Source organism: Scomber japonicus, chromosome 8, assembly GCF_027409825.1.
Source record: "Scomber japonicus isolate fScoJap1 chromosome 8, fScoJap1.pri, whole genome shotgun sequence".
Taxonomy (NCBI): Eukaryota; Metazoa; Chordata; class Actinopteri; order Scombriformes; family Scombridae; genus Scomber; species Scomber japonicus.
Genome location: NC_070585.1, coordinates 9,863,860 through 9,880,658, shown reverse-complemented (window position 1 = coordinate 9,880,658; position 16,799 = coordinate 9,863,860). Strand labels below are relative to the sequence as shown.

The window sequence follows — 16,799 nt, the reverse complement described above, 5'->3', positions numbered from 1 at the left end:
CCTCGCACACACAAGTTCAAGCCTACACCGTGTGTAAATAGATGCGAGGGGCTCATACCTTTGTGCTCATGACCAGATCAGTGGTGTGAAGTGGGAGGGAGGCTTGTTGTTTCATTATAATGTAGCTCTCTTTAATTACTAAGAGTGAAGGAGGGAACCACCTGATACTGCCTCTGCACATTCATTCCCATCTGAAGTATGCACACACAGAAAGAAGGCACGTGTAATAACACACACACACACACACACAATGCCCCCTCCTCTCCTGTATCCCCTCTCAGTCTCACACCTCACAAACCATATTCTCCTCACATTTACACATTGTTGAGCCTGCCGTGTTGCGTAGGTTGTGCGTCATTCGGGTCCAAACACATCTGAAGGACAGGTGATTTGTGATAAGAGGCCTCGCACATACAGAATTTCACAGCTTTGGGTCGCTCTCCTGGGCACCATCATGATTTGACGGTCACGCTTAAGTGGATCATTACAGTGTGCAATCATGGGTGTGATACGTGAGCTGAAAAGCATGTCGTTTTTAGGGAAAAGTAAAAGTGTGTGTGTGTAATGGGGGGGGGGGGGGGACAATGGAGTAAAAAGACAAGAAAGAAATTGATATTGGAAATCTTTTTCTCTTTCAAGTTAAGACTTAACTACTCCTAAAAGAATTACATTTCTCAATTGAAGGTTTGTTGAATTTTCTCTTTATTTTATCAAAATGTACATGAATAAACTACAACAAAGGACTACATTAAAGAAGACATCAAAATGGGCAGCAATACCAGGGGTCAACAACAACACACACCCAACCCAGCCCCAGCCCACCCCATTAACACCCCCAGTGCAGTGAGATAAAGACATGCCAATGATGTCTCACATTTAGGCACTTGATTTCCCTACTAAACCATCTTTGGTCATAGTTGCTGTTGCACGGCTTGAAACTTAGATTCAAACAGGTCTGAAGTGGATTTGAACTTGTCTCATGTTGATTCTGGATGCTGATTCATGCTGACTGGAGTCATATGAGTCTAAACGTAAATCCTTCGATTTAGGCAAATTTTTCTGCATCTGCCAGGTTTAGAGATGACCCAAAGATGGTTATAACCTGACCACCTCCATAGAGTAAACTTTAGCATTAAACAAATTAGAACACTACAGTACAGTTCTTCACATGATTATAGAAAGGACTCCACAAGGGAAAGGAATCAAGCACTACATCTTAACACAGTTTACCTGAAAACAATGCAGTGTATTCACACACAATATACTGTAATCAATATGCTGTACAGTCTATTGCAAAGGCATTGTTGTTGGCAATTTCTTAGGAACTACCTGTCTTGTTTACCACCGAGTATTATCTTGGAAAGTCTTGCAAAAATAGATCATTTTTTTATTAAATTAAAAGCCTTTGCTTCAGGATTTGATCTATATATTTAGCTACTCATGCATTGTCTATCTTTATGTGCATACAGTAGACTGTATGTATTTTTGTGTCTAGTTTTGTGTGTCAGAGTGTATGTGCATGCATGTGTGTAGTTTGACAAAAGTACTGTACACACTGCTAAACTTATCCCTCTGTTGTTTTTTTTAGAATACACCCTGTCAGTAAAGAAATAACAAAGTTACATTAAACTGTTTAAGAAGCATAGTAGTCACACAGTATTTGGCAGTGAAAGAACAGTCCTAACTTATCCATGCACAATATCAACCACAGGCAAGGTCCACATTCTGAACAAACCCATTAAGAACAACACAGTAAGAACATGAAAAGAGTGTACAATAATTCAAGAACCTGGAAGTGTGTGTGTGTGTGTGTGTGTGTGTGTGTGTGTGTGTGTGTGTGTGTGTGTGTGTGTGTGTGTGTGTGTGTGTGTGTGTGTGCGTGTGTGTCTGTGCATGTGTGTGAATGTCAACAGCACAGTTGGTTTCCCAGGGAGACCAAAGGGCTATGAGTCATGCAGTGCATACAGCATTTTCTGGAATTTTAACAATATCGGAAGAATTATTATTTTCCCACAAAGCCCAGATAATTACATATAATCATGTTAGAACCTTACAGAGTACTTGGGGAGTTTACTGTAAAAAACCCACTCAATCCCACCCCCATAGGTCTATTATAGACCAAACAGTTTATCCCTGGATTATAATTTCATTCTCCAGCTCTTTCTTCATGGCAAGCACCTCTTGCTCTATTGTGTATTTTGTGTAATTAAACATATGTGTGTTTTAGACTAGTCCAGTCTGTGTGTGCAGGTGTAAGGGGTACGGTTGGTAAAGGAGAGTTGATCCCCCTTGGGGTATGTAGTAGCTGCAGTAGCTGGGCTCTGTTATATAGGGGGCGCTGTGCTCAGCAAGGTAGGGGGCAGGCTGGTAGAAGCATGTCACATGGTCTGTGTTGGGGATGATGTTCTGCTCTCCTAGAACCTTGAGCGCCAACACTGTGATCATGTTCAGTGTCTGACGCCTCTCATGTCCCATCAGACACACTGTGCTGTCATCAACCACACGACGCAGCGTCATCAGGTACTGGTACTTGCTTCTCTCTTCACCGATGAAGTGGTTCTTCAAGTAGGACAGGATCTTCCTCTGCTGCTCCTGTACATCAGGGAAATCTATGAAAAAGCGTGAGCACATGTAGCGCTCCAGTGTCTTTATCTGAGTCTCGCTGGCTGGTCGATAGTCTCTGACCAACAGGTTGCTGTATTTCAACAAGCCGCCACCTCGTATCTCTTCAGGGTTCCTTGTAGCAATTAGACGGTAGCGTAGGTGGTCCATGGCTGCCTCAAAATCGCCGTACATGCTCTCTGCCAGGACCTCGACAGCAGGGACAGAACCAGATGCCCGTGGAGTGTTGCTCTGTTCAGGCATGCCTGCAGTTACCGCAGAGGCCTCTTTGTTCTCAGGCATGGAGCTAGATGCCTCATCAGCTTTTGGAGGGACAGATTCCCCCGGGCCTTCTGGCTGAGAGTGAGGCATCGCATGTGATGTGGAGCTTGGAATTGTGATTGGAAAAGATACAGGCTCTGCAACTCGAGCCAACGATGAGATATAATCTGGTTCTTTTTTATCCTCCAACTGTAGGAGAGGAACTCCTTGCTGAGGGGAATCTTTAATCTGTTCCTCCTCGTCTTTGTTCAGTATCAAAGGTTCAATGTCTGAAGATACCTGAGGTGCGAGATCCACTGACTCTGCTGGTGGAGTGAGGCAGAGGAGGGGAGGGCTGTGGCTGGAAGAAGGGGGGCTAAGACACACAGGAGGAGGGCTGAGGCTAAGCATAGGAGGGGTGAGATAAGAGGGTGAGCTGAGGCAGGACGAGGTAGGGCTGAAACTCAGGGGTGGAGAGCCAAAGCTGGTAGCCGGGCTGATGGTGCTCAGCATCTGAGATGAGAGGCAGTGAGAAGGAGTGGTTAGACATGGTGGAGGGCTGAGGCTGGGGGGTGAGGGGGTGAAGCAAGGAGGGGAAAGACTAAGTACAGGAGGGGTGATACAGGAAACGGGAGGGGTGACACAGTCGGAAGAGGGAGGTGAACTGAGTGTGGTGTCTTGTGGGCTGCTATTTGGCTGACCCAAGTCTGTTTTTTTGGTCTGTAATTCTCTGTTATCATCTTCATCACTGAGCCCAACGTCTGAGGTATGTGCAGGTTCTTGGGTGTTTGAGCTGGACATATCAGAGTGTGAAACTAGTGTGTCCAGAGAGTCAAGATGCTCTGATTGTTTGGATGGAGAGGCAGTATCTCTAGGGGAGGACTGGCTTTGCTCATCCAAAGCCACAGTTGGTGTCTCTTGTGGGCTCTCACATGAACCCTCTGTGATTAACTGACAGGATGATGGCTCTTGAGGTAAAGCAGACGTGGGATCCACAGCAGAAGTGGACTTTATATCAGGGGCTGGATCGGGAGCTGAGGTAAGGTCTAGGTTTGACTCAAGGTTCGTGGAGGGTTGGGGTTCAGTCCCAGGGTTCGTTTTAGTAGAGATGATGGTTGGTGTAGGGTCTGAACTGATGGATGTATCAGGACAGGTCTTAACACTCGGCTTTGGGTCAAAGGCTATATCAGGTTCAGGGCTAGGACAGAAGTTTGAACAGAGGTGTGGTTCTAGACAGGAAGCTGTGACAGGATCACTTTCAGATACTGCATTGGGGTAAGGATTGGGGGTAACCTTCCTACACATCCTCCGAGGGGGTTTAGGAGAGGAGTGTTTGAGCACCACCATATGGGAAAGTCTATCTGAGGCCTTAGAAGAGGGAGAACTGGAGGTCTTTTTGTCAGAAACAAGGCTGTGTGGTGCAGGTAAAATGTCCTGAGTATCTGGAGGGTTAATGGCATCAAGTATGTTGGGTGATTTTTCTGAGTTATCTGTATGTGTGCTCTGAACCTCCAGTGTATCCTGTGTGCCAGTAGGCTGTGTGTTGTGAAGTGTGAGAGATATGGAAGAGGTGGAGCAGAAACAATCAATACCCTGTGTGTCCTCTTTGTGTTTTGCTTCTGATGTTAAACTCTCTTCTGTCATTTGACTTATTTCAGTGTCATCTTTCGTCTCTTCTTGTATCTGCTCGCCTGTCTCTGTTTCTACTTTCCTTTCATCTGACAACTGTGTCTCTATCTTTCCATGTGAAGACATGCCACTGACCAGAGAAGACATTAGTTGTGTGTTATCTTCCTCATTGGTCCTCTGATCCTTACTCAAACACTTACAGAAGTCTGTTTCATCAGAGAACTCTTCACTATGGGATTCTTCTCCCAGGTTTAGGGACTCTGTTTGGTTTGGGTTTGAGGTGTTTGGAGACTCAGTTTCTTCCATCTGTTCAATGAGTTCTTTCTGTTCAGGAGGGGCTTTTGTTTGATTTGAATGTGGTGGTTGTATACCATCACAGGACTCAATTTGCTCTGCCTGCTCTTCCTTTGTTGAGCATTTGGTTGTGTCCAAGAGCTCTGGCTCGTGTTTGAGTTCAATCTGAGTTGGTGGTTCAGCTTTCTCAGGGGTTTCTTTCTCTACTGACGAGAGGTTTAGAGATTGTTGATCAGAAAGGTCTGTGTCATTGATGTTTCCACTGTGTTCTTGAGGCTCTGCAGGTGTTTCCTCTTTGTTGTCTGTTTCCGCTGTGGAGTGTTTTGTCTGGTTTGAATTTTCAGTTTGTTGTGAGGGTTCAATCTGGGACTCCTTTTTATGCACAGCTTCTCTCTGCTCTGTCTGGCTAAGCTGAGCACCTAAACTGGACGAGTCTCTACCAGTGGACATTTCTGTTTCTGCAGCAACTGCCTGATTAATCAGGGAGGGAGAATTTTTACTCTGATTCTCTGCAGTATGGTCCTTGAGATCAACAGTATTATTTTTGTGCTGTGACTCCTGCTGCATCATGTAGGACTCGAGCAGTCGATCCAGAATGATCTGGAAAGAGTCAACACTGAACTCAAACTGCCGCCTCAGTGCGCTCACGAACTTAAGCTCCAGGTTTTTGCCACTATTGTTTGAGAGGGAGATGAGGCTCCAGCGGTCATGTTCATTGAAAACCTTGACCATCTTCTGAACGTAGGCCTCCTTCATTGTGGCACTGCTGATCCTCTCTCTGTTGACCCCAGCTGGAAGGCAGTCAAGCAAGCAGCCCAGCACTGACTCTTTGATCACCTGAAAAGAGAACAGGTCCACAACATGACAGCTACTACTAATGACTACAATCTGAATGCAGTATTGCTTGCATTATTGAACTCCATATCATTTTTTGTCAAAGCAGTCAAATATATTAAAATCAGTACTATTGATCCATACTTATTGTAAAATAATCTACAATTAAATTATATAATACCATAATGTCATTGTCAATATAAAACCACAAGAATCAATATTGCAATCAGCCACAGACACTAGAGATTTAGTGCCGTCACAGATAATACAGCAGAATAAAAACAGGGTTAATGCAGGGGCTTATACTCTAGCACTCAATGCTCATTACACTGGCCTGCTTCCTTTCTTAATGGGAGTAATCAGTGTACAGTGTCAGTCATACCTGGAACTCCTCCTGACTGGGCAACTCCACTCCAAAGATGATGTCCAGGTCCTTGTAGCTCGTGCCATTGTCTCGGACTAGGACGTGGCTGGCTGTGGAGCCATTCAGACGGACATCTCTTACTGTGATTCCCTGCTTCTGTAGTCTGGCCCTTACAGCTATGATGATGTCATGAGGACGAAGCTCCAACGTGGGAAAGTTCCCGCGGCCGTGGATCGGAACTACATCCGACAGAACCTGATGGAGAACTTCCACCTGCTCAGCATTCAGGCTGTGGAACCGCTGACTGGATTTGGTTTCAGACATGCTGCTGTGCTCCTGAAGGATGGGATAGAGGACGACAATGAGAGTTTATTACTCACCAATAAAATGTGAAATGTGTTGAACTCTCTCCCTTTCCATCTCTGTCTCTCTCTCTCTCCCTCTCTCTCTCTCTCCCTCTCTCTCTCACACACACACACACACACGCACAAACACACACACAGAGAGAGAGAGAGAGAGAGAGAGAGAGAGAGAGAGAGAGAGAGAGAAGAGAGAGAGAGAGAGAGAGAGAGAGAAAGAGAGAGATTTGGGGTTAACCCAAACCCTTTACTTAAGTCACTTTTGGGATATTTACATAGACTTATATTAATTTACTGCACAGTTACCATCACTGTTAATTACCTAATCCTAACCCTAACCTTAACACCGACCCAAAAATCTTTTTTTCCCCCAATTGGGAGCACAGCTTTTGTCCCCAGTTGGACAAGCCATTCCCAATTAATTGGTCCTAAGTCTGAAATGTGTCCCCAAAAGTAGCCTATGACAGACCTCACACACACAAACACACACTTAGCACTCACTCACACTCATATGCACACTCCCTGTTAGTCTGCTGTCTGCAAGTCACAGCTTGGCTGACAGCTTTTCCACAATGCTAATGTAACTGCTGTGTTGACAAGCTGCCACATGGAGCAGTCCACATAAATGTGCTCTGCATAAACTGCTCAACCAGATCACAACTAATTAGTGTTTCACTTGGTTCACACATTGCAGTGTTTACTATGCAACAAAAGTATCACATTAATTAGTACCTCTATTTACACTCCAACTGAGCCCGAAATACTATGAATCGAAGTACAATCCAGTGTTTTTTTTACAACCTTTACACAGATAATACCCATTGATATCTTACTAATATTAATGTAATAAAAAATAAAACATCATGTGTGTATATACACAGGCATAGTTAATCTTTGTTTATTGATTGTTTCCACCGGAGGAGCAAGGGTTAAGCTGAATGAGTCATCACCGGCAGACTGCATTAATCACACCAACGTCACTAATTAAAGACACACATCTGTTTTTGTGTTCGTGTGTGCAGCACATGACGAGTAAACACTACAAACAATGGCTTCTCCATGTTACTTCTCCAAATGCACACCCGTTTTTTTCTTGTTGTAACACCTTTATGAATTGGAATATAAACTGGAACGACATGGGATTTAATATCAGCCAATTAATTTTGCTCGATGTCCACATGTGTAATCCTCCTGGCAGTTACGCACGCAGCCTCTGCGTCCAGACTCCATCAATCAATCTCTACAAAGTAGACACATTTTTCAATAAGCCAAAACAACATTTGCCTAACCATGTAAGTCTGGAAAGTCTCGGTTATGTGATTGAGTGTGTGACTGTGGGCGCACGTCAAAGTGTTTCAGGGAGTGAGTGCTTGTGTTTGAGTGTGCAACTGTGGTTCATAGCAGCCCATTATGATCTATTGTTTGCTTTAATCAATAGTTGTCACTCAGTGCTGCAGCTGAATGCCGCTGATTGCTATGATTTGTCAATACAAGAAGGGTAAACATGGGGATACTAATGAGCAGTAATGGGATGTTTTCTGGTAGCAGTTTGTCAGACATCAGAGGGCTATAGTCTGCAATAACCACAAACAATTTATCACAGAGAGTGTTTGTAAACCTTGTAATCCGCGTTGCAGTATTTCAACAAACATGAACAGCACTTTACCCCATTGAAACTACAAATAGTGCATGCTAAAAAATAAAAAAAAGGTACCAAGGTAACCTATTTGCCCGTTCAAAAAGAACTGAGCACACTACAGGACAAATAAGTTGAGTATGAGAACATTAAGCTCCAGCTAAAAAAAACTGCTGTGGATGAGACATCTGTTTGAGCCCCACTTCAACAAGCTCCAAGTTGCAGGAAATAGAAATAGAAATAGAAACCACGCATCCAGAGGCAATAAATACTGTCCTAGATGTTGACACTGATCATATACACGGGAACAATGTGTTGAGGAAGCAGAGAGGCACTGCAGGACTGTTTTCCAGCTGGCCCCTCTAAACCCCCCCTCCTCCCCTTTCTCACTCTTCTGCAAACTTGCAGCCTGAGTGACTCATCCAGGCGTATCAACTCGGCTCGCACATAATCTATGGCCACTGAAAGCCCAGCAAATCTGAGGGTCTCATACACACCGGACTAAATCCAAAACAAACAAAAGCAATAATGCTCTCTCAACGCAGGCTGCTGTCTTGGGTACCGAGACTGTAAAGCGTCGTACGGGTAACCAAACAATTCTGTATATGTGTAGTTAACTCTGAATAAAGAACTGCGTGAGTTGTTTCTAGTTGTACACTGTAGTGACAATACAATTACTGGAAGAATGATAATCCCAATAACTATGGCTAATACTGAAATAGCAGGTAATAACTCAGTAATTGCTATGTAACCCTGCAAAATGTAAATTATACATACATTGACCAGGAATTAATATGAAATAGATATAAAGGAAACTACTACATTTCTATCCTAAGATTGTTTTTTAGTGGTTTCCACATAGCATATTCTAGTTTCACAGTCTATCACTACCCAAAATTGACTGGAAACGACCCAGAGCCCTGTTGAGTTTGCTTCTGCCCTGCAGGTCTTCACTCTAATCACGCACTTGCTTACACCTGAGATGCCAGGTGAAGGTAATTAACAGCAATTAAGTACCTGGCAGGATAAAGGGCAGTAGTACTTCTGAGTACTATAGGATTAAAAGCACATTAGATACCGGTGGATAGGGAGCATGCTGCCACACCAAAAAGTGAATTAACCAACTTCTCAAAGCTAATAGGTCTTACCTGTTGCTGTGGCTTTTGAGGGAGCGATGGGCTCTCGGTCTGACAGCAGAATTAAACCTTCCACCCGAGCTTCAGGTCCGGAGAGTCTGCGTGTCTTGTTCTCGGGTTTGTTTTTCTTTTGAAGTCCCTACCCACTCGCGGTTAGACTCGGTGCTGATGCGGCTCTGTCCCTCGTAAGGCATGTGAGGCTGAGATCTGTGCGCGAGTTCATTCGGGCGCTGTCCAGGAGGCGCGTGGTGCTGAAATGAAGACTGAAATGAGTCCTCGCGCTCTTGTTTTCTCCTCCGGCCGCCCGGAGCGTAACGCAGTTTCCATAGCGACCTGCCGTCATTCAGTTATGACTGGGGAGTGTGTGTCTGTATGTGTGTGTGTGTGTGTGTGTGTGTGTGTGTGTGTGTGTGTGTGTGTGTGTGTGTGTGATCAGGTATTCCTCACATTGTGGTGACATAAATCTGTTTACACCAGTGGTTCTCAAACTTCGTCAAGTCTAGGACCCCTGAACTGACACACATCAGACCACAGACCCCCCATCTGATAGGATGTTTGCTTTTAGATGTTTTATTATAGAAACCCATGACCAACATAGTCACACATTCTGTCATTTAGTTACTTATGGATAGAATGGAAAATAAATAATCCCCCTTTTTTTGTTGGTGACCCCTGGAATACTCAAGGACCCTGGGGGACCCCAGACCCCACTTTGAGGACCGCTGGTTTATGCGGACTAAAAGCAAGTTCCCCTTAACACAAATCTTTACATAAGGGTGAAGACTGGTTTAAAGTTAAGGTTAGTTTAGGGTTGTGTTAGGGGGTTAAGGTTAGGGTCGGTGGAGTGGATGGTGATGATGATGGTAGAGTTGGCGTTAAGAGGTGTCAGGGATACTACTACTACTACTGCTACTACTTGTACTACTTTATTAAATAGCACTTTTCAAAAAACATGTTACAAATTGCTTTACAAAGACATGAAACCAATAGAAATGATCAGATAAATAATAAAAATAGAATTGATACAGTACTAATAACAAGGATGAGGTATGAATCATTAATACAGAGAAAAAACAAAAAAAAACTGATTCAAGAGAAAGCAATTCTGAAAAAGTGGGTTTCAAGAGAGGTTGATACATTTAGATTTAATAATAATAATAATAATAACCTACATTTAATTTGTACTGCACTTTTCAACTAGCACGTGTATCCATATTAAAATACAAGTGGCTAAACCTTGTGCATTGTACTGCCTGAATGAAGGAGACTTGTGTGTGTGTGTGTCTGCTCGGGTGTGTTTGTCGTATAACTGGGAGATAAATTACACAGAATTTCCAGTGTGATTTGTAATGGTTGAAGTTGAGGTCAGGACGTCTTTGTTTGGGCTGTGCAGCTATAACTCAAACCTCAGAGGATCCCTGCTAAAAGTAGCCAGTTAAAAACATGAGGTTTAAAAGGGAACATCTTTAAAAACACGTGTCATTCACCTCGTCACTCTCCCGCACACACATTATTATATCCAGTGTGTCCATAACACAGAGTATGACTCATCCATGCTGCTCCCCCCCCCCCAACTCAGCCTATAATCCCACCCAACCCCAGCCCCCTTCGGCCGGCCGGTGCACGTATAAACACATGAACCTCTTTGTATATTTCTTTATTCAGCATCGAGGATCCGTTTCTTTCCACGTTGCTTGACCGGCAGTTTCATCTCTTCAACGTCAACCAGCCAAAGTCTTTATACGTTCCCGTCAACTCACACCCATGCAGAACCAGCCTGGATAACACGTCTAAATAATCAGCGGGACAGATGTGATATTCTGGCTGCTGTAACACAAGTAAAGTGAGGGAAAAAACACGCGATTGGAAAACGGATAACTGCGACTGGCTCCGTGGTAAAGGTCAATCTACTCCCTCACAAAACAGCACAAATGACGTCACTAGACGTGTACCACAACCTACCGATATACCGGGTACAAACTATTTATAGCCTCTGGATGGGACTTGTCCGCGCTCGTCCACTTCTTGAACGGTCGTGACGTAGTATGCGCGGGCACGCCATGCAAAATCGTGACCGTGTGCGTGACGACGGTGAAAGGTAGCCGGGAGTGTCAGCGGCCGTCTTCCAAAGAGAAACATGAGTCAAGATAATTCACCCACTTCTTACAACCATGCCTCCAAGACCATAGCTCCACACTGAAGTTCTTTTTTGTTTTTTCCCCCTATTTTTTGTCTTTATTTACAACAAAGAGGTATAGGCTAATAATAATTATCATACAAAAACAGCAAAACTGTAAAAAGCAAGCCAGAACCGTCTAGAGTCCATTTATTGTGAGTCCTTTAAGATATCATATAAAATAGACTTTGTTAAAATATTGACAGTCTTTGTATTTTTTGTTTGTTCTTCATGTTTTTCGATTAAAGTGCCATAATGACGACAAACTGATGAAAATCATATTAAATACTTTGCTTGACGTTACTGTAAAAAGGAGGAGGTGAATCATCACGCATATGACATCGACCCATCTGACTCACAGTAGTTACATTTATTAAACAGTTCAATTATGAAGGAAATGTTAGTCTGCGCCACACAGGAGCACTTGTTTCCCAAAAGGCTTTTAGCCGTTTTCGAAAAATTCCGCCTAGATACATTACATCAGCTCTCCCACAGGAAAAAAGACAATATTTGTAACTGCGACACAAACGCCACTGCTCCACTTGGTCTAACTGAATTTAAGCAAAGCCGGAAGTATACAAAGGTGAAGCATCTCACCTCGCTACAGTTGCTGGATGTCGCTTGAAGAAATCAAAACAACTGTGGGAAATAAGAGCCTGGCTGGATGCTACGTTGTACCAGCACTTAATCAGACTGAGTATTTGTGTCAGAAATAGACCTTCACCATGTCGAGTATGGACAGTATCCTTTCCTGTGAAGTCTGACACACACACATAACGTTAAATACAGTTAGCTAGCAGTAGCAGAAGGGAGTAAATGGGTTTGGTGCTATTGTAAGTTTTGCTCAGTCACTGTATGATGAGAGAACACAACAGCACTTTAGCTAGCTCACCTTACTAAATGTATGACTCTTTGGTTGAATTCTCACTTGTTTAGGAAAGGCAGCCTGTTGTAATGTATTGTAGCTGGGTATATTGACATTAATATCATTACCCATTCCCTTGACGAGTTCTGCAGAGCACTTGTTCAACCTCAAGTTTGCTGTCAAGGAGCTACAGCGCAACTCCAAGAAATGTGACAAAGAGGAAAAGGCAGAAAAAGCCAAAGTGAAGCAGGTGGGCTTATTAAATCACGGATTTACCAGAAATCTGGATCCTAGAGTAGCTGTAGCCTGTAGTACGTGTATAAACTCCTGTTTCCTGTGTTTCTGCAGGCTATCCAGAAAGGTAATATGGAGGCAGGCAGGATTCATGCAGAGAATGCCATCCGCCAGAAGCACCAGTCCATTAACTTGTTGAGGATGAGTGCCCGTGTGGATGCTGTGGCATCCAGAGTCCAGACTGCTGTCACTATGAACCAGGTCAGGATAGCAGGTTAATGGTGTGTGGAAGGCATCGCTTTTTAATGATGTTACATTCAACACATAAATGACAACCAGGGGGGAAACCTACCTAAACCACCTAATGCAGACATACTTCCAACTAACTTTTAAGGCATTATCTGGTCATTAGAAGCACCTGCTGTAGTGTAAAACACCCCCACTGTAATAAACAACCTTTTTAATGAGTTTAAAGCAATTAAAACAAAACATGTTTAATTTTTGATCATATTTATATTGGTATAAATGTTATACTACTGTAATAGACATTGTTATTCCAATTTACCAGATCTTTACTGTGCATGTAGCTTTCTTAGTGTCATCTGCACCCTAATTTAGATCATGATGAGCTACACTTTGTAACCATTTCAGCATAAAAAGTCCAGTTTTTTAAATATCCCTTATCACATTTAGATTCATACTGTCAAAATCCGCACACAAAGCAGACAGAGGCAGTCTGTGTGAAAAAGGCTTGCAGACATGCAAACAAAAAGCCACCAATTAAAGCAACTGTCATTATATGTGCTACAGACTTTACGCCATTAGCTTCTCCCTCTTATGATGGTGACAGGCCCTTTCAAATTGCCTTAATCAGGAGTCATTGTAAGCATGACATGATTCTAGATAATTGTGTTTGTAGAAATGGTAGGAGAGTGCGAGATCGTATAGCTGGAAAAAACATACTTATAATCTCAGTGTGTTGTTATAATGCTGCTGCCTTATAAAACAGCATTAATAATAAACTCCATTCAATCATAACCTGGCTGACTATAGGTTATTTTGACTCTTAGATCCAAATAAGGAACATCAGGGGATGAGAGACTGTGACAAATTATCTGGTTAAAAAGGTAAAAGTGACACCTAGTGGAAATATAAGGATACAGCACATGGGTTTTCTTCCAGTCAACAGCCAGCTAACTGAATGAATGAAAACACCTGATCCTGTTTTAAATCATAACAAATTAGACTGTTAGAGGGTGAGGGGCCTACAGGAGACTTTAACATTTGTCTTTTATGTGTTTCTTGCCCAGGTATCTAAATCTATGTCTGGAGTGGTCAAGTCTATGGATGCCACACTGAAAAGCATGAACCTGGAGAAGGTAAAAGGTTATCCCTAATAGATGACCACACACAGACACAGACACACACACACACACACACACACACACACACACACACACACACAAATATAGCTTAACACAGAGATTATGAGATTTTGTGTCTCTGCCTTTTCTCTGTAGATCTCTGCATTAATGGACAAGTTTGAAAATCAGTTTGAAACTCTTGACGTGCAGACAACTCAGATGGAAGACACAATGGGCAATACCACCACTCTAACAACACCTCAGGTAACAAGCTTTGTTGTCACACAACCGGGAAAATGCTCTGTTGTCCTGTTGCTGTTTATGATAGCACGCAAACCCCAGTAATAATCCAAATATGATTATATTCCAATGAACACATTTTTAAAATTCTTGTTTGCTTGTTTTTGCCTGTAGAGTGAAGTTGACATGCTGTTGCGTGAGATGGCAGATGAAGCAGGGTGAGTACGGCCCACATCTCCAAAAATCTACAACAATCTCCAACAATTTGAAAACATGAATAATGAATAAATGAATGACGCCAGCAAAAAAATTACCAGAGGAGAAACATAAGTGGAGTGAATTATGCTTTTCCTCTATTAATCATTTGTTAAAACAGAACTTTGAAAAAGTAATAAGGCAGAACAAATTGCACCAAAAGCTTTATTTAAATGGCTTTCATTGAGTGCACCTCTTACACTATTTACAAGGCCGTCTTGTAATACAAAAAGTACATCAGAATTAATTCTCTGTGTGTAAAAATGCTCCATTTGTTGATTTTCTTTGCAGCAAAGCAAATTTTTGTGCTTTTCACCTTTTTTTTAGGTTGGATCTTAACCTGGAGCTTCCTCCAGGCCAGACGTCTTCACTCTCTTCATCTGTGGCATCAACTGAACAGGTAAAACTCACTTTATCATCATCCCGTTATTATGTTTTTACACCAGGGAACAGAATTCACACATTACCTTTTAATGTCTTTGGCAGTGTCTGTTGGTGTACAAGAATCAGGAACGTTGGTTGTGTACGACAACCAACGTTCCTCCTTTAGGATTTAAAGGTGGCTGTTAAAGGTTTGTAATTTCAAACAGCTGCTATTATTGGTTTGAATTATGTCTGAAACAATAGATTCAAACACTGACATACTGACATAGACAAAAAGACAAACAGAAACATTTCTATAAACTCCCAAATTCATTAAGGATGATAGTGTGACACAGAAGCAGGGTATTCACAGTGACTGTTTGGAACATACTCAGCATACAGATAGACAGTGGGAAAGTGGATTATGTGGCAGGAAGCCTTTGCGCTTTTCCTAACAATGTTTTGATACTTTTTCCACTGTGAAAACTCACCATTGAAATCCATTTTAACCAAAACAATTCAAGCTGACCACAGCAGCTGTTGTTCATGAGAAACATAACTGCAAACATTTTTGCTGACACTTTTCAAACTTACAGAGGCTGAGCAATCGATACTCATCATCAGTATCAGATTAAAGGTGCCCCATGGAATTTATATGTAAACAAAAAAAAAAAAGCTATGTTTACTTTGAGTCTTATTCACCAAAATGCATCGTGTTTATCTTTTGAGGTCGAACACAAGTGCTGAGTGCATTTCCTTCCTCACAAAATGTTTTAAATCCCACATTGTTGACATCCAGGTTTACTAGCTTGCAGCCTTCTTCCCCTTCTTTACTGGTGCACTGCTGGGTTTCTCGGCACATTACAGCCACCTGTAGATCATCAGGAGAGCGAGAAACTGTTGACATCTGTGTGTGTGTGTGTGTGTGTGTGTGTGTGTGTGTGTGTGTGTGTGTGTTTTGTTTTGTTTTTACCTGACAAAATCTTGAAGGGTTTTCTGTTTAATACGCTTTTTTCTTAGCCACTAATACTAAAATGAAAGACAGATAATTTGGGTTTTTATTGTCATTGTCAACACTGCATCTCTTGAAAGTTCTTTTCAATAGCATCACATGTTTCACTCATGGTTGTCTGGACTAATTTACTTGTGTTGTTTGTGTTTTGTGTTGTTCTCAGGATGAGCTCTCCCAGAGGCTGTCCAGATTGAGAGACCAGGTGTCATAATGATGCAAGAAAGAAATATTCATGAGGAGGGAGACGAACAAGGGGACAGAGGAAGAGACTGGCAGTGGAAAGAGTGAAAGAAAAAAGAAACGGAAAATAAACACAAAAGGCGCTGTGTGACTGCAAACTCTGTGTTCCAGGTTTGTCCTATCCTCTGAATAATAAAGACGCTGTCTGAGAACAGAAAGAGACTGGTAATAACCACATCACCTTAAATCTTTCTGTATTAAGGTTCATTTGCACATTCTTATTTAACATGTATTGTGATTATTTATAACCCAGCATTCAGACATAACTGTGTTGGCATGCCTCTTGACCCATGTATTAATTTCAAGTGGTTCATTGTGGGCAATTCCCTAAAAACTGCAATGTTTCATGGGAAAATTGTTGAGAAAAAACAGCCGTTAGTATCTAATACCTCACTCCATACTGGTTATATACAGTATATATATATAAAAGCAATATAGATATTTATTAATTTATTTGTGTATTTATTTATTTATTACTTGTGTGTTCATTTATTTATTGACTGACTGACTGGATATTGCTCAGAGCATGCTTGTTCTGTCAATGTTTTGTGTCTTACCTGCATGACTGACGATGACAGGACCTCTAGTATTGTTGCCTTGTTACATCATATTTTCTTAAAAAGAGGGCTTATTGAAAATGTTTACTATTGAATGCTTTGAAGAATGCCAGATTATTTTTTACTTTGTTTTTTTATGCTGCACTAACCACTCTTGCCATAGTGGCTCACCACTGCTTGAGGGCTTTATTATGAACACTTAAATACTCCATGTATATGCAAAGACACAAAGTCATTAAAAGAGTTTTTTACATATAGTTCACTTGTCACATTCTTTGTTGTCTTATAACTGGATGACGGGTGAAGCATGCATCTCCACATGCCTCTCCTTTTTCCATCTCCCCCCCCCCCTCCTGCTCCTTTCCTCCAACAGGGACCA

The 16,799-nt window shown here is 42.2% G+C and overlaps 2 protein-coding genes across 2 annotated transcripts; one reads left to right on the top strand and one right to left on the bottom strand.

Moving 5' to 3' along the window:
• Positions 1-2,206: 2,206 nt before the first annotated feature.
• On the bottom strand, positions 2,207-9,457 carry LOC128362687 (terminal nucleotidyltransferase 5C). Its single transcript, XM_053323534.1, is given in 7 exon segments — positions 2,207-2,287; positions 2,290-2,811; positions 5,226-5,256; positions 5,342-5,622; positions 6,002-6,319; positions 8,369-8,439; positions 9,262-9,457. Coding segments are annotated over 7 exon segments (1,500 nt in total).
• Positions 9,458-11,926: 2,469 nt separating this feature from the next.
• Positions 11,927-15,906, top strand: LOC128362550 (charged multivesicular body protein 1b-like). The gene is made up of 8 exons (XM_053323331.1): positions 11,927-12,031; positions 12,308-12,405; positions 12,504-12,650; positions 13,700-13,768; positions 13,910-14,017; positions 14,168-14,211; positions 14,576-14,648; positions 15,787-15,906. Exons 1-8 carry the CDS (start codon positions 12,016-12,018, stop codon positions 15,832-15,834), a joined length of 603 nt encoding a protein of 200 aa, XP_053179306.1. The 5' UTR covers positions 11,927-12,015; the 3' UTR covers positions 15,835-15,906.
• Positions 15,907-16,799: the final 893 nt, after the last annotated feature.